General features: G+C 42.2%; 1 protein-coding gene across 1 annotated transcript; it reads right to left on the reverse strand.

Annotated features, from left to right (window-relative positions):
• Positions 1-1,079: 1,079 nt before the first annotated feature.
• LOC308080121 (OX-2 membrane glycoprotein-like) lies at positions 1,080-18,647 on the reverse strand. The gene is made up of 8 exons (XM_080421873.1): positions 18,446-18,647; positions 15,817-15,901; positions 15,574-15,699; positions 14,678-15,001; positions 13,169-13,498; positions 10,015-10,299; positions 9,156-9,257; positions 1,080-2,101 (listed from the first exon to the last, which is right to left on the reverse strand). Exons 3-8 carry the CDS (start codon positions 15,641-15,643, stop codon positions 2,097-2,099), a joined length of 1,116 nt encoding a protein of 371 aa, XP_080277999.1. The 5' UTR covers positions 15,644-15,699; positions 15,817-15,901; positions 18,446-18,647; the 3' UTR covers positions 1,080-2,096.
• Between the last annotated feature and the right edge of the window lie 1,107 nt (positions 18,648-19,754).

Genomic DNA, 19,754 nt, shown 5'->3' on the forward strand with positions numbered 1-19,754 from the left:
AAAGTAACAATACTGTTAAAAAGTAGTAGTCATGCATTCAAACGTTTACTGGAGTAAAAGTACTAACATTACTAGTTATTGCAGTGGAGTAAACATCTGCATATTTTGCCTCTGAGATGTAGTGGAGTAGAAGTATTTAAAGTATCAAAAATGGAAGTGGCTTAAAATTGTATTTAAGTACAGTAATTGAGTAAATGTAATAACCTACTTTCCACCACTGTGAGCAGTTTATTTTGCAACCACGTTCCTCACTGACCCTTGGCTGACTCCTAAATCACCTGGGACTATAAGTGTGAAACTGGGCGTGTGTTTATGTGCAAGACTATTTTGGAACTTTAACCGTTTAACACGATGAAGTGACGTACATCATGCACAGTAAAATCCTCAGTGTTCATTTATCCATTTGTAACTCAATGGAATTTAGTGTACAAATGTAACCAAATGGACCCGTACATTTAACACTGAGGATTTTACTGTGTACAATATCATTCATGATGAGGTTTTTTTTTTGTCCACAAAGCTTTGCCGTTCATAGGGGCCAGAAGTTTTAACAATGGCAGTCATGGACCGTGGCCGGTTGTGGAAGTGGACTGGGTGAATGAGTTTCCTTTGTATTGTTAAAAAAACGTGTCAGTTCCAATACATCACTGAGTGTAGTGTTATAAAACACAGGTTTGTAAAACTTCAACGCAATATGTACTAATATAAACCATCCAAACGTGACACGAGTCATGTATAAAATAACAGTGTTTGGTAGCACCCACTCACAACAATGGTGCACGAGCCAGCTCTGACATAATATCCAACTCTTATCTTAATATTACAAAAGTGTTTTAGATAGCTTTTGACTTGATTTGTATATATTTTTCAGACATGTTTGTGTGGTAGATTATAAATCAGAAAGTTGCTGTCCCCAACTTTCCAAAAATCATAATTAAATCATCCAGTCAATTCTATCCAATAATGATACAATTATGAAAAGTACTAGCACTGTTTTGAATCTAAGCATTTAAGTGTCCTACCTTTATAGATTACTTTTATAAAGTAATGTACTTTGTCTTGATTGTGTCCTATTGATCATTCATTTTAGTTGGCTCCAAATCTACCATCCTGGAGAAATTACCACACACTCAGTGAACAGAATGAGCTTCACAGTGAGTTATGTCATACTGATGTCTTTATAAATCGTAATTACATTTTAACACTGAATCCCTACAGTTCAATACTGTAAATAATGTACAACACACACACACACACACACACACACACACACACACACACACACACACACACACACACACACACACACACACACACACACACACACACACACACACACACACACACACACAAGTTTGTTATAGAAGGGTTACTGGTAATCTTCTACCTACACAGTAAAGTAACCCAAACATAACATGCCCAACAAATCTTGAAACAGCAAACATAACATCGCCACTAGAACCAGTCTGCAGATTAAGTCTGCAATTTAAACCATTCTGCAATTTAAACCATTCTGCAACTTATTCCAGTCTGCAGATTAAAACGGTCTACAGCTTACGTGCAAATGTTACTAACGCAACATACCTCACCTACTATATCTCCCCTCTCTCACTGACCACTTTATCATTCAAGGAAGTGTATAACATAAAACAAATCCACGCATAACTGAATTACGCAAGTAATTAACTGTAACTCTAAAATGTAACACTAGGAGTGCTGTTATTTTAGCTTTTACTATTGTTTTCTCTGCCAGTCTCTAGGTCCTCTCACCCAGTTTAAAATACGCACAAAAGCTACATACCTGAACAACACAAGTGCTTGGTCGATTAATAACATTAGCATTAGAACATTTGCATGGACATTTGTGTTTACAACTCAGCTGCAGATGATTGTAGGAGCTTGTGTGACCAGACTCGAACACCCATAGCTGGGAACCAAAAGCGTTGGGGGTTGACAGGTTCTGTTGTTCTGGACTGTTCTGCTGAGGCCATGGTAGTGAGCAGCTAGGTCAGGACAACATGAGCTGTGCTGCTGGACAGCCATCAAAGCAGACAGACAGGCGGGCAGGCTGGGTCACCGGGCGGGAACAACACCGCTCAGTCTGGAATGGGACGGAGGACAGGGGGCAGGAGAGGACACATATGAAAGAGAAACAGAGATTCAATGTGTGTGTGTGACAAGCAGAAAAGATGAGGGAGAGAGTGAGGCAGAGTGAGTGAGTGAGTGGCTGGGTGGGTGGGTGGGTCGGTCTGTCTGTCAGTCGTCCAACAATTCTGCAGCCCTGCTCCAAGACCACCACTTGAGATTATACACTATCTGCAGTCCATACCCATGTCCTGTCCAACCTGTGTCCTTCCAGGCAGTGGCACCCTTTTCCGGACCGGGTGCCCATGATATTTCATCAGTGCAGTGTGTGTGCGTATGTGTGTGCGTGTGTGCAACATATCTGGCTCTGGATTCAGCAGAATTTCTGTGTACGCAGGAAAATAGAGGCACCTACTACTCTTAAATGTAATTTGCACTTTACAAAGTCACTCACTGTTATTTAGAGATACTGAGTAATTAACTTTGGCACATGTGGGTACATGTGTGCCCCACACACACACACACACCTCAAACCCACACAGACCACATGCATCAAGGCATAACGGGAATTCCTCAGCCAAACCAAAGGGCCCAGTCACACCTCTGTGTACATGTGGCAGCAACGTGAGTTATTTAGTGGTAGTTCGCTTGAATACGTACCGCTAAACGACACTCAACATGTGTAGCTAAAAGCAATTACAGGAGTGTAGTAGGAGCTGAACCAGCTGTATGGCAGGAGAGACCGTATAAACCACCTCAAAAAGGAACTTCTAAAGAAATACTCAAGAATTTCTCTGACTATATTCCTTTATAAAAATATGTTTATAATTCTGTTTCTGTTTCTTTCCATGCTGCAAAATACTTATACCTATACTATCATAATGATATTGTCGTATCCTATCCTTTATTAAAATTGGCTTAAGGGGGGCAGGCAGGCGGACGGACCACGTCATCACCCTCATGTCACCATGACTCAGCCATAACCATATAAGGAGTTCCCAGAGCAGCTATGCCCAATTATGGTGTGTTGTCTAACCTCAATGTGTCGTCATGGCATCAGGCGCAAACACATTAGTCAGCTCCATATATGGGCACAAAAGGGGGCATGCCCATATATGTGCATATACTGATGACATCAGGGATCTCCATATATGGGCATAAAGGGACATGGACTTACAGATAAAGAGTTCTCCATATATGGGCATAAAAGGGACAAGGACTAGCAGGTACAGAGATCTCCATATATGGGCATATCAGCCGGCTCGGCGGTGCAACGTAGGTGTGAGGGCAGGGTAGCGGCCTGAACTCTAGATGTGAGGGCTGCATAGTGGCCCGAACCTCTAATGTCGAAAATAACCGATCTACAAGCTCACTCTGAAAGTGTACCCTTAAGAGTTAAATTAACAGTCTGGATTTTATTGTGTAAATGTTCTTGACAGATTATGTGGTAACAGCCTCTTTCAAAGATCTTTGTATTTAACAGATGTTTCTCCTATCTGTGTTGACATAGAATCTTTCAACAAGTGCTATTGTATGTATGTTGCGTGGTTGATTTGGGTGACTCAAGAGAAAAAGTAAACTTCCATTCATTTCTCAGATCCTTTTACCACATTGTCTTGTCAGGGTCGCCCCTCCTGCCCTGTCTCACTGTTGAATTGTTCTGAAAGGGTTTCCATGCCAGGCAGTATGAGGCTACTCCCCTCACTTCCTGTGGTTTTACAGATTTAAAAAAAAATGTTTATTTTTTGTTTCAGAAAAAAAGAATGCATTTCTTATCAGTGTTGAACTTCTCACCACTGTGGCGTGGCCGTGTGTCTGACAATGTCTGTATGTGACAGTGAAATGTATGTAGTCGCATGGATATCACATGGACCCCATTATAGAAACATACAAGAACACAGCGGAGACACAAATAGATCCTAGGAGTTTTTTACTGGAACAACCCCAGTTGGTCCTCCTGTCCTATTTCCCAACTGCACTGCAGGCAAGCAGAGGCAGGGTTCACCCACTGCTACAGTAGGAACCACAGAAGCCTACGTGTGGCCTGGGTTGTGGCTCCACGCTCGCCGCAGACATCACAACTCTTCCAACTGTTGACAGACTGACTGAGGCGATCTACATTGCAATAGTCTAAATAAGTGGTTCCCAACTCAGGTCCTCTGGACCGCTGGTACTGCCGGTATTCCATCCTACCAGGATGTTAATGACATTTTCCTAGTGTCCTTGTAATTCTCTAATCAGGGGCCAGTAAGATCTGGTAGGACGGAGGAGTTGGGAACTACTCATCTATAGTGATTTTTTTTCCTTTCTTGCAAGTGTTTTCAGATGTTTTACTTAATTTAGACAGGACAGTGTAGAGAGACAGAAAAGCTAATGGGAGAGTTGAGGGAGAGATGTCCGTACTCCAGTCAGACTCAAATCAGGGACATCGTGGTTATGTTGTCAATGCACAAACCAGTCAGCTACTGGCACACATGTTTCAGACTGTAGGAAAGCTCAGTGAGAGAAACAGTGGAGAGGGTGCTAGTGAGATTTGGTCCAAGGCCAGAAGGGCTAAGATTTAGCCCATTTAGCCTGCATTTTCTATAGCGCCTTTATTCAAAGACCATTACAATGTGCTTTACATTCCCCTTTCTCTCTCACACACACACACACACACACACACACACACACACACACACACACACACACACACACACACACACACACACACACACACACACACACACACACACACACACACACACACACACACACACACACACACACGGAAGAGGCAACATGCTCATGGAAACTTCGACTAGAGTTTGAGTGCTTGAGAGAGAAAGATACATTGAGTGTGTCTGTGTCACTGTGTACAGTACAGACTGTGAGCATGGACCCCTCTCCGTTATCACCACTACTGCACCCCCCTTCCAAAGCCCAAATATTTGTCTTCCTCCAAAATGACAGCATTAGCACTGGGAGACTGGCTCTTTTCTGCTGGGTGCTAGGCTCGCAGAGGACAATCGGCAGAGACACTTGTTATTCTGCTCAGGACTCCCACAGCGAAGGAAAAAGGGAGGGAAATGGAGGAGAAGAGTGGAGAAGTGAGGAGATCAGGAGAATCATGAGAAAGTGATGCAGGGAGAGAGGGGAGGAGAGAATGGGGGGGTTGATGAAAAGGAGGAGAGATGTAATGGCACTTGCACATTGCACCATTTTTGTCCGTCTTACGCGTTCTTGACATGTCACACTGTGTAATGGGAAAAGGGTGAGGTCATGATCATCCAACTTGTCAGACGGCCTGAGCTGAGTGAGTCTACCTGTGCGACGAGACAACAACCTATATTAGCCATGGAATGCCGGGGTAATATTTTGCCTTTGGAAAACAAAACAAAACAAAAAAAAAAAATTATAAGTTGGACGCTGTCTTGGCTTGGCAAAAGAGGACAACATGGGTTGGCAATTCTCCAACGGGAGCTGATAATATCTGCAGCCATTTCTACACAAAATTGCCCGCACATAGACTAGCAGATAGTCATTGATTCCCTGTGCGTTAACAGATGATGTTGGTAAAATTGCTGCAGTTATCTTTTGGGTAAAGTTAGTACTTTCTGTTAACGCTAACAATATATAAGGGTCTGACATTAACTATCGCCGCAGCTCAAGACATGGTCTGGTGATTGCCAGAACTCGACCGCAACCACGACAGTGTGGATCAGCATGTAGACGGCCGTCTTTGACCATATCACACTGAACAACATTTATGCTACGATATGAAAATAGTGTCTACGACAACATTAAGGTAACCACGTCCACACACTGGTCAGCTGCATGAGTAGAGAACTGAATGGGAGAGACAATATACTGTTTATCAGGGAAAATGACAAACTCGTAGTCTATATTTTCCACATGGGTGAAGCCAAGAATAGCAGCAATGACGGCTCAAATTCCTGACAAGAAAGTATTTCTGAATCCCACCATTGTCCATGAGCCAGACAAGATTTCATTATCGAAAGAGTGGGCAAAACCAAACCTATATTAAATTGTTCATAGGGTCAATACGAGTAAATAAATATATGATAACCTCTCCACAGGAGCAGCTTTTTCATGGTTATCACACATTTTGTCATTTTCCCCATACGTACATGACAGGTGAAAAAATTACAAAATTTAAAAAAGAGTTATCATAATGAAACTTCCTGAGTTGATTACTTACATGAAGACAATGATTTATCGTATTACAAGTTTTCTGAAATTGTATATTTAAATATGCAAATTAGGCATTTAGTCCATGAGCCAGAGCCCCAAAATTGAGCCAGATATTGAATATTCCCTCGTTAAAAACCTTTGCCTCCAACATCTTAACAAAATGAAATAAGCATGTTGACTCTGGCTTTGTCCAATGTTCCAATGTTGATTCTGGAAAGTTATGCAAATTTGGGCATATTTTCCTAATGCCTAATTTGCATATTTAAATATACAATTTCAGAAAACTTGTAATACGATAAATCATTGTCTTCATGTAAGTAATCAACTCAGGAAGTTTCATTATGATAACTCTTTTTTAAATTTTGGCATTTTTTCACCTGTCATGTACGTATGGGGAAAATTACAAAATGTGTGATAACCATGAAAAAGCTGGTCCTGTGGAGAGGTTATCATATATTTATTTACTCGTATTGACCCTATGAACAATTTAATATAGGTTTGGTTTTGCCCACTCTTTCGATAATCATTGCTCAATTTTGGGGCTCTGGCTCATGGACTAATTTGTCAGGATGTATCCACTGAAACTGCTGTAGTGTATTCAAACTATCCCACACATAAGATGTGACAGTAACTCTTAACAAACCACGTACAGCCCAACACAACAATAAATCACACTCAAGCACAATGCTTGGACTGTAAAGAACGTCCTTGGGTGTCTCATGCGGAACGCGAGAAGCACAAAGCAAAACACTCTAAAACCAACACAGTGATTAAGAGTTGGAGCACATAATGACCTTTTTTTTCTTTTAATCTCTGGCACTTGTTGGCGGATGTTGCTTTTGGAGCCTCCACAGTGACATGGAAATTTAGGAATGAAGGAAAAGCTTGTGTATCGGAGCGCCATTTAACTCCCATCCCTCAGACGTCTGTGAATTAAGTCGACCAACGACCGCCCCTCGACTTTCTCAGTGTTTAAGAAAACACTGATAAGAAAGAGCAACATGAATGAGGAAACTCAAATTTAGACCCAGGGTTTGAGTTTCTGATTGAAGACAACATTTACTATATTTAAGATATTTCATGACACTTGAGGGTTTGAGTATAAACCTGAGGCACTGCAAGTGCACCCAATCACTGTTGAACTATAAATACAACAGCTCACTTTAATGAAGCAATTTCAAATTACTACTAGATACATTGTATTGAGTATAAAAAAAAGATTCACACCCCAGTTATTACAACACCCAGTACCTTTTCCTCAGACTGTGGTCAATCTGGCTGGCAGAAGACTGACATCGTACTTCAAGGAGAATACTGTGGTCTGGCATGTTTAGCCCACTGACTATGACTTGAAGTTATACTAGACACTACTGTTGACCCTTTTCCAAGGCATTGTGGTTTGTTGAATTTTTGAGGAAGCCATTGGATTACATTCATTGCAGTACAACATGAAAATGAACTTGCACAGGCTTGAAATATGTTTGAGATAAAAGAGTCCCACAGAAAATGTCATTGCACAATTATAATTAAAAAATATATATATATATTTTTTTCTAACGCATTTAGAAGTGTAGATTGATTTTGAAAGTCTAGCCGAAAAGAGTGATTCACACAATATATAAGTTCATAACTTATTACCACACAACGATGTCTACCAACACTGACTCAATTATTCAGGAAAGTTCAGTAACGTTTTAATGACTTTGGAGACATTTGAAACAACTGCCAAAACTTAAAAATAAAGCCATTAACAGAAATGGTCTGTTATGTACAGTATGATATATGGCCAAAGCTTTAAATAGATCTCACACTTGTAATTCACTCTGGATAAGAGCGTCTACTAAGCCTAAATTGTAAATTGTAGACAATGGCTAAATTGTAGACAATGGCGCCGGTATGGTCCTTTAAATATTCTTCAGAGTGAACAGGAGATAAGTAAACACCCGTGGGACAATCCTGACCCCAATTCCGCAAGACCTTCAACTCTGTGTTGTTCTTTTGCTGGCACGACTAGTCTTTGGCCAACGAAAATGCCAGCGTTGGCCAAATGTGCTTTCAATGGCGTGTTACAGTAGGTTTGTTTTCCTTAGGTGTGTTGTACGTGGACAGACTGGGTGGGCAGAACAATCTGGGCTGTGCTCCACACACCAGTGTACACTACTGGCACCAGGCTGTCTCCATGACACCTCCAACCAAGTGGACAGGATTGTGGGGAAGGTGTGGAGAGGTGTTAAGGGGAGTCAAGCGAGCGACGGTGACACACACACGGTGTCGGTCCGTGCCCCCATCTCACTCTGCGCGGTGGAAAGAGGCCGTGTTTTTCCTACAAGTTGCCCCCTTGAGTCTACTATCAAACAAGTGTGAGATTTTATATGTATATGTTTTCACACGGACGGTCACGTCACTCTCTCTTTTACTGTTAGTCTGGCACAGGCACACACTGCACTGAACTTCAACCTCTTTTGACATCCCATGACACATTTCTCGTTCCTACAGTACTTCATGTGGACTTTCTCAACTTGAAGCTTTTTTTAAAGCAAAAAATAAGCCAAAACCAGAAATCTCAGAGGATTTGCTCTGCAGTGTTTATACTGTACAACAGATAAAACTATACGGTATATCATGAGTGATGACAAGACACTTACAACTTGGCCAACATCATAGGTCACATTGTAACTACTGTAAATACATGTTAAGTGTTTCCCCCCCAAGATACTGAGATAGTATTTTCTGTATTATTGTTGTGGTGCAGAAAGTTAATTCTATTTTGTTATGTGTTATGTGCTATTATGAACTGTAACAAGTGGCATTTTGTGTTATTTGGTATGTATTCCTGTATCTCAATTTTGGCAGGTTGTGTAAGATTGACAACTTACCATCGGTGCAGATGAAACACTTGCAGAGACAAACACACAGACACAGCAGGAGGACGGCTGCTATACCACACACCGACAGAAGGACGACTAACGCTGGTCCCACTGCAACACACACACACACACACACACACACACACACACACACACACACACACACACACACACACACACACACACACACACACACACACACACACACACACACACACACACACACACACACACACACACACACACACACACACACACACACACACACACACACACACTGTTGTTAGTTGTAGAAGTGTTACTGGTAGTCTTCTACCTACACAGTGAAGGAACCCAAACATAACATGCCTGTTTGGCAATAGTGCTTTTCCTATGACATTAAAAACCGTTATTCTTTCTATTCTTACACTGTAACACTGTAACATTAGCAAACCACAATGACCCAGGACTAAAATAGCTGAGAATCCACTTGTATGGGAGCAGAACCTTTCATTCCTCAACTCCAGATGGAAACAACATGACATAAGAGGTTAGTGTCAAGTACAAGATATACTCATGCTAGCAAAATCTCAACACAGATGGACAATTTTTAGAGCCAGGTCAACATGCAGTTTCTGGAACTGATACTTATAAAATACATACAAATGCCATATATCATCTGCAATAGGTGAATGTTTGCCGTTGTGATGTGCAACCAAGTATGAAAAGTGAGTCCCAGGTTCAGATTCCTGAGCCCGGTCTTTGCTGCATGTCCCTCCCTGACTCTCTCCATGTTTCTTGTCAATCTTCACTGTGGAATATCAAGGCAGGCAGAAAAAGACCCCAAAATATAATAAAAAAAACAAGCTGCGTCATTACAGCCCCTCACCGTTAGTATTGAGAGCCACAGAGATGGGTTTCTCCAGGCCCTGATGGTGAACGATGCATTTGACTGCCAGGTCGCTGAGAGGCCCGGCGTGGAAGAGCAGGGTGCTGGTCACCAGGGTGGTTCCATCCCCCTGTTCATAGGCGGAGGAGATGGGTGGTCCCAGCGTCCGGTTCTCACCCTCCACGTTCCACGTCAGCTCGGCCGCCGGACGCGACTGGGCCGTGCAGTTGGCCTCGATGACCCCGGAGGGTAAGGTCACGGTGGTCAACTCTGGTTTGGGTAGCACTAGGGCAGAGGAAAGAGATTTATAGTTAGGATTTGGATTCATGTACACAGGTATATATAGATTTGGTTGCTCCTTTTATTTTACAATCTTTAAAAATATAGCAGATCTACAAGCTCTCAACGCACCGCGATATGATGCATGCTGAGCTTATAGATCGGTATAGTATAAAATAGCATAACAAGTGTGTTCTTGTTTGGGCCCCCATCATCATTCACGCTTACAGTGAGAAACATTCTGCATGTTCTCATAGTAAAATATGTAAAACTGAACTAAAGCCGAGTATATGACAAAGTCATTTACTGTTCTCAGCCGACAGACATGTTCCTCTGCCTTCATGACGTAAAGGCATGAATGAAAACACAGAGCTCACTGTCTGTCCGTCCGTCCGTCCGTCACTCCGTCTGCCCGCCAGACACTGTGACACATGCCCTTTCTGGACAAACTTAAGTGGAAAAGAGACCCTGTTCAACCAGACAGCAGCGGAAGAACTGCTTTTATGTTGTCTGTGTTTGCATGTGTGTGTGTTTGAGTCAAGGGTTTTGGTCATAGTAGACAGGAGAGGAATGCATTAGTGCGTGCATACACCCAAGCATGCAACACAACACATGCATGCATGCACGCCCGCACACACACAGAGAGGGCTTGTGTCTAGGACAACAGTGAACCACTCATCCCCTGGGCTTTCATACAAATTAATCACCCCTTTCCCCTCCATGACATTCCTTCCTCAGCCTGCATTATCACTCTGCGCGCGCGCGCACACACACACACACACACACACACACACACACACACACACACACACACACACACACACACACACACACACACACACACACACACACACACACACACACACACACACACACACACACACACACACACACACACACACACACACACACACACACACACACACACACACACACACACACACACACACACACACACACACACACACCTTGTTTGTGAGAGGAGTGGACCACAAAAATAAGTTCAGGACTTTTTTTTGTTTCATCTTCTATTGTTTCTAACCAACATATTTGTATGATTGATGGGTTCATGCAATCCAAATATACAAAACTAAATAAAACACAAACAACAAACTACGTTGGCTGTTGTTGGGTCTGTATTTTTCACAGGTTTAGGTCTTGATACAGAAGAGAAAGAGCACTCTATCAGTTTAGATTAGGGAAACTTGGAATGCTAAAGAGTCTGAGAGAGACTGCAGCATCGACAACGTAGGACGACGTTGTCAGAAAAGCTGTCCAATCAACAAACATTTGTCTACATATCATTAAGAAAATCCATCAATCATAGACTTATATTGAATGTAATCTCATTGCCTCATGAGGCGTGTATTCAGTATGCATACAAGCATTGGTACTATATGTGGAAAAATATGTTTTTCTATAAAAGCAGTGTCATTTGGAACTAATTAGAACACTCCATGTTGCATACAATTCACCAGTGTTCCTAAACATAAAATGTAAATGCTAATACATATCAGAACTTTCTACCACTCCTATTGTGCAACTATAAATATATAGTCTTGCATTGTGTATGTTTATTTAAACCAGAAACTGATAGTCTGTTGGTGAAATGTAAAAAATAAACTATGTATTTTATTGTGACACTTCAAATGACTGCGGGACTGGTCCTTTAAGTTTCTTTATTCTTATCTGTAGCACAGTGGCAGCAGTGGAAGTGCAGAGGGCTCGGGGTTAAGTGCTGTGTTGGGACACACGGCTCAATGCAGTGTCTCCAGCAGGTCAGAGCAGCAGTTTAATAAGCCGCACCGTAGCCTCATGGCCGGCTGGGGATTGTTTATACACAGCCCCTCCCTTTCCTGTTCCAAATCTGGTGCATGCACACAGACACATACTGTATGTATGCACACATACTGTACATACAGACACATGTGGAAACATATCTGTGCGAATGTATACACACGCGTGTGCGGAGAGAGACAGAGACACAGAGATATGCGCACAAACACAAACAGTAACACACAGACACATCTCACTAAATTCGCAGCATTTCCTTCCTGCTTTTTTATCATCTGTGAGTCAAGATCATCCGGAAAACACTGTCAGAGAGGGACAGTACAAAGATATGTGACACTTTACTAACCCCAGGCAGTAAGAAAATAGTTACATATTCCACCCTGAATGCATTTGGTCGACTTGGAGTATCCACACATTCTTTAATCTCAGGTGGCAGAAATTATTTTCATCTATGATTTTGTGTTGTGATTTCAGTAAATAATCTAAGAATAATTAGATCACTATAGATCAGGGGTCTTCATAGTTTTTCAGGCCAAGGACCCCCTAGCTGAGAGAGAGATGAAGCAGGGACCCCCTCTACAGTATATTGTATAAAATTGTGTTTCAGATTAAACTTTTTTTTTTTTTACTTGGTCTGCTCTTTTTTTCCCCCTTTCCCTCTACACCTCTTTTCCAAAAATAGCCGATCTACAACCTCACAACGCCTCACTGTGAGCTTGTTGATCGGCTATTTTTGGATAAGGTTCTCCTCAGAAAAAGGAAGCTAAGGTTGAAGTGGTTAATGTAAAAAATAAAAATCCTATCACACAAAGATTTGGCGGACCCTCTATAGTAGCCCTGAGGACCCCCTAGGGGTCCTGGACCCCCTGTTGAAGACCCCTGCTATAGATCATCAAAATCACTGATATCATCATGATAATCCTGATGACGATATCTATCAAATTATTTTGATGTTATGTTCTCCACCGACATACAGTACACAGTACACACTGACACACACACACACGTGTCTAAAACGGTACACAAACCTGTGACCTTTCAGTCACGGGGTGTCCACGTCGTCCTCCTCTCACAGACCTACCGTAAACGGAGAGGCAGGTGGTGCCGCTGCGGGTGCCCTCTGGGTAGGTGTGGAACTCGCAGGTGTAGCAGCCCTCATCCTCCGTCTTGACCGGCTTGATGCTCAGCTGCGTGTCGCTGAGGGAGCGGCTCAGGGTCATCCGCCCCCGGAAGGGCTCCTCCACGGCCGGGTGTCCGTGCTTGGCGTAGAAGGCCACGCTGGTCGTGTCCCCCTGCTCGGCCGTCTTCCTCCACAGCACCTGCTTCACTCTCTCAGGCAGCTCGTATCGGCAGGGCAGCGTCACGCGCTCCCCGCTGACGGCGGTCTGATTGCCATCAGTCTCCACTTTGGCTGCAGATGGAGAAGGATGAAGTTAAAAACGAGGAGACGGAATCCAGAGGAAAAGATGTGAATTCGCTTACAGCGGGGGAGAAAAACATGGATTTGTCCAGCGACGATGACATTATATGAATGTCTCTCATTCGTTCATTAGACACTGAACAAAACAATCATACTTCCTCTGGGGATGTATGAATGCCTTTTTGTTTATATTAAACATAAAAAGTAAATAAATAAATATTGTCAAAGGCATGTGAGAGTCACATTTTTTTTTAATGTGGTGTGTGTGTGTGTGTGTGTGTGTGTGTGTGTGTGTGTGTGTGTGTTAATTTACATAATTTGAATAACTGTGTATGCGTGATTGTGTGAATGATGGCAGTATGTCAGTATGGCAGTATGTATGTATGTGGGCGTGTGCACCTGACGTATGTATGTGCGTGCTGGTGCGCGCGTGCGCATGTGTATCTATGGATAACAACAGGATGTCTTACAGCACACGCAGGGTGGATTCTAACTTCACCTCTTTCCCTCCCACCGGTCTGAGAAGTCAGACCTCAGCCCACCATTTCCTGTTTCTCAAGGCCTTCTGGGAGGCATGCCTGAGGGAACATTCTCTCCTGACCCTGCTGGCTACACAACTTGCCAAGTCAGTGACAGATCATATCGGCTGAACTAAGAGAGTTGAGGGCGTTGGAACTACAGCACATGACTTCCACAAATAATAAACAATCTCTCAAGAGCAGTCACCCTCATGGAATAGAGAACGAAAGTTCACTTGTGAGCTGCAGCCGCAATCAAACTTAGACGAGACTGATGACAGATATCTAAATTTGGTATAAGTCTATATGTGGAGGATATTGTTAGAATCCTCTAATTGGTTCTCTAATTGAAGAGTGAGTGAGAACCACACAGTTTGTGACACCACACCAAATGTCCAAACTTCTACCACTTTTCTAAGAGTATATATATAGTGTATATCGCCTCCTTGGATGACAAAACCTTTAGTTAAATGGATCCTACATATTGTAGAGAAACGAGAGAGAGAGAAAGATAAAAAGACAGAGAGAGAGAGAGACAGCGAGAGACAGACAGACAGACAGACAGAGAGAGAGAGAGAAAGACAGCGAGAGAGAGACAGAGAGAAAGAGAGACAAAGAGAGAGAGAGAGATAAAGAGAGGAGAGAAACTCACTGGTGATTCTCAGACAGGTCTTTCCCTCCTGCATGCCACTGGGATAAACATCAAACATGCAGTGGTAGCAGCCCTCGTCAGTGGGTCGTGCTCGCTTGATGGTTATAGCGCTCCTGTCATTTTCGGACATGGCGAGCTCCACGCCTGGCTGCTGCATGGTGATCTGGACCGGCTCGCCCGGCCTGTACACCAGGAGGACTTCGCCGCGCGTGTCGAGCCAACGCACCTGACGCACCACGTCATGTGCCTCCGTCGAGATGTTGCAGCCGAGTGTGAACGGGAGACCCACTACAGCACTCAGGCTGGCAGGAGCTGTGACCTCACCTGATACATACAGACACATGCATATATGCACAGGCATGCACACACACAGGCAGGCAGGATCAAACACACACAGGCAGGCAGGATCGAACACACACACACACACACACACACACACACACACACACACACACACACACACACACACACACACACACACACACACACACACACACACACACACACACACACACACACACACACACACACACACACACACACACACACACACACACACACACGTCATCTCTCAATACATGTAAACAATGACAATAAAATATATAGACAACATTGCAAACTGATCAATAACTATAATCTAACGAATTCTATCCCGAATTCTCGCAATCGAACACTGGGGTCGTTTCCCCTTCACAACATTAACCCTTAAGTCCCCATTTAGGGCATATAGGCGAAAATTCTCAAAAATAGCCTAGTCATATATGCTTATATTGTGCGGACAATGAGTTGTGATACGGCGTGTTGTGACACTACGTGACACTACACCATGTGGTCTTAAAGTGGTTGATTCCTGAAAAGGTGTCATTTTGAAGAGGGAGGTTACATGCCCACCACACCTTGTGTTGCAGAGACGATCATTCCCACTATGCACAGCAGCAGATCCACAGACAGGGCAGCTCCACACATGGCAGATTTTCCAGCGAGGTCACCGGCTCTCTCCCTCACCCAGTATCACATCCAGACTGCAAATAGAGACACTTTGCTATTGTTTAACAAAAACAATCTCAAATCCCTTGAACATCGTCCACGTGACTTTAAGAATTTATATGAGTAGGATCTTTAAAGAACACAGACATTACCCTGTCAGTTGTTCAGTGTTATGACTGGAGACACTGTTGGCTACTCCAGTCGTGGCCTCATCCCCCCGGGCTGAGACACTGGCTCCTGTGGTGAGATGCAAACAAGGAGATGAAATCGGTAGTGACAACATTCATAGTGTCCACTGTCCAGCGGTCTACACTTTGAGACAACAACCCGCTACTTAAAGCTTGTTAACCTTAATGTGATGATCACAGGGTACATGGACAGTAACACTGAGGACACTGGTTACGTAAAGGAGCCCTGAGCATAAAGGGTGAATGACTAACGCTCCCTTATCCTTCAACTACTGCCGTCATGGTACCTTTGAGCATTTGAGGAAGAAGAGGGCTGAAAATGACCCGTCGCACCTCGCAAACTAACATGTTTTCTCAATCAAAGACGATATTTCCATGGCAATGTGATGTGTCAACAACAACAACGATAGCTTCCGTTTCACCTAGGGGCCTAATACCGTATGTTGTTACATGATGCTGCCGTCTTGCAGCCTGCCTAGAAAGGCCCACAATAACCTGGCAACCACCAACCGCTTTGATGTCTAGACAGACACCTGAAGGTTTCACAATCCACCCACAAACATGTTGCAAGATATATGAGAAGTCATTAGTCATTGTAATGGTCACACACACACACACACACACACACACACACACACACACACACACACACACACACACACACACACACACACACACACACACACACACACACACACACACACACACACAGCATGCTAAACTACTGTACCTACTGTAGCAGTGGTGTAAAGTAACTAAGTACATTTACTCAAGTACTGTACTTAAGTACAATTTTGAGATATTTTTTACTTTACTGGAGTATTTCCAATTTTCTTAACTTTTACTCCTCTACATCTCAGAGGCAAATATTATACTTTTACTCCACTACAATTATTTGAAAACTTAAGTTACTAGTTACGTTGTAGATTTGAATTATTGTTACAAAACATACATTAACCACTTCAGCCCTAATACATTTCTACATTTCAGCCATTTGAAATGGGACAGTCTGCATAATGCGTACGTTCTACTTTAGGTACATTTTGATACCAATACTTTTGCACTTTTACACAAGTACATTTTGAATTCCAGACTTTTACCTGTAACAGAGTATTTCTACATTGCCGTATTGATACTTTCACTTAAGTAAAAAATGTGAGTACTTTTCCCACCACTGGTGCCTAGTGTATGATGAACATATGTGGATTATAAGAGAAACTACAATCAGCACAGCATGCATGTACTGTATGTGCTGAGAGTACAGAGCTCAGTGGTTGAGTGGCTATAAAAACATCACATGTGGTAAAGCTCCTGTATGCCGGGAAAGGCAGTTGTTTCAGAGAGGGGCGGTGGTCCCACATTAAACACCACTGGGAAAGATAAATTGCACTCATTTGCCCTCATTGTATTGTATTCTATGCCAGGGGGATCTTTTGTAAGTCACGGACCCACAAACGGACCCCCATTTGTTAAGGTCTTTTTTCACATTTTTATTATTATGAAGTATGCCCTTACATGGGGTCATACTTGTGGATATATAGTTACCGTAATACTCCTCATTTCGCTGTAGGCCCCTGGAACCCCTTCAACGACCCCTGGGGATCCGTGGACCACACTTAGGAAACTGTTCAATTCAATTGTGTTATGTCCCACAATAGTTGACTTCCTGGCAACATTTGAAAAATACATCCTAACAAATCACAACATCTAATCTAAACCAATAATGTTGGCCAGTAAAAAAAAGGATGGGGCATAAATACAGTGAGTGAATTTGACTGACATGGACTGAATTGGACTGACATTGAGAAAGTGAAATAACCTCAGAGGTTTTTTATTTGGACTTTTACAATGCCAACCATCTGGATTCAAACAAGCCGCCTGTGCTCCTGTTTTTCATGGGGTTCAATTACTTTTCCTCTTTTCTTCCACTTCTAAAAGGGGTACTGATGTTGGATAGTCTTTCATCCTGACAGACACTGCAAACGTGATTTATTATCACTCCAATAACTTGAAATTCTAGCAGGTTGTGGGTTCAAAATTAGACAAACCTGAAATGTAATATACAGGCAGACAGTCAGGGTGCTGCAGGTATTCAAATGTGTCATGATAAGAGTCCAAGGTATGTTTTTTTTTCATTCCAGCCATAGAAATCAACACTATTTCTGGATTAACACAATTTCAATCACGTGTGGAGTCAATTAGTGTCAGCTGCGTGTCTTCAGTGGTGCAAAAAGTACTTGTATCGAAAGCTTTTGAAAATAGCAGATCTACAAGCTCGATGCAATGCATTGAGTACTGAAAATTGGAAATACTCCAGTAAAGTAAAAGTACCTCAAAATTGTACTTACGTAGAGAACTTCAGTACATTACTTAGTTACTTTTACACCACTGTCTTTGAATGAAAACCTGCATGATATAATACATGTGTGGACTGGTTCTCACGTCTGGAAATGAGCATGAAACTCACCACTTGTGATTCTTTCCGAGCATTTTATCAGTGTAAATAAACACATACAAGTTAAAATATATATGTATATAGATAAAAGTGTGTAAAATGTGAAAACGCTTAACAGAAGGCAACTGTGATGCTTACCCAGTGTGAAAGGTCTTCTTTTAAATATTGTTATATGGAACAATATAATCCATGTTTCAAGTAGGGGGTTATGAGTCCAATGAAAAGACTAGAAGATTGTAAAATATGTAACAAACAAAAAATATACAATGATCCGTGTCTGTGTGTAAATCAGTGCTCCTCCTCTGGCAGTGCTTGACAACTGGACGCTCTGATCTCTGCTCCTGAAGGACTTAACTCACACCTGAGGAAATGCGAGCCAGGTCTGACCTCTTGTGGCGAGTTGTGGAATTGCAGTTAATCCATCCATCCATCCATCTTCAACCGCTTATCCGGAGTCTATTGCAGTTAATCTTTCAAAATAATGTTTTTGTATGTAAAACCATGAACATTTGGACAAAACATCTGACCAGTCACCAGTGGTGGACAAAGTAGCCTCCTCAACCCCAGTACTTGAGTCAATCAATTGCATTTAAAAATACTTAAATATTAGTACAAATTACAAAACACATTTTCTTTTTTGGTATCAATGCATTGCATTGTAATACAATTTAGACATTTAAAGATTTTCCATACATTTTCAAAGAAATCTCAATAATAGTGGAAATAGCCATTTTCACTATAGGCCTATTTGAAATGGGACTTGTTGAAATGGGAAGTGGTTAATTAGAAATTAGAAATGTAGTGTCAAAAGAACAATATTTGTTTTTGAAATCTAGGGTCAAAGTCATACTCACACATCAAGTCACAGTCTACATCCCACACACATCCAAAGATACAACTTAATATGTACACAGCACACGCATAACCCATTATATAAAGTACACATGTTACATTCATTTCCATTTGTCCACAGTGATTTATTTAGTTATTTTCATCCCAATTGGGCTTTCTAAAAACATGCCACCCTCAACCTGTTTCATCAAAAAAATGCAAAGAAAATAGTAAAAAATAAATAGCAAATAAAAAAATCACATCAGGTGCATCGGTAGCTGGCTGGTCTAGTAGGATACACCGATCACATGTCACAACATTTGGATCTGTTCCATTTCAGTGCTTGACCTAGAACAGAAGTTAGATCTTTGATCAGGACAGTTAATCCATCTATGTTCAGAAACCATCTCAGGTCTTCTTCTGAGCTACAACGCAAAGATATTTATTACAGGATGTTACCTTGTTTGTTTTTGTTGAAGTCTGAAGACTAATCCAACTGCTATGATTCCAACAACACCAACGCCAGCAGTAGCACCACAACTAACCGCGATAACTGTAAGGAAAAGATGAGATACTCATGTATTTTCTGCAGTACAATGTAAACACTTAAACAGGA

The sequence above is a fragment of the Gymnoscopelus braueri genome (assembly GCF_963280865.1).
Source record: "Gymnoscopelus braueri genome assembly, chromosome: 24".
NCBI lineage: Eukaryota > Metazoa > Chordata > Actinopteri > Myctophiformes > Myctophidae > Gymnoscopelus > Gymnoscopelus braueri.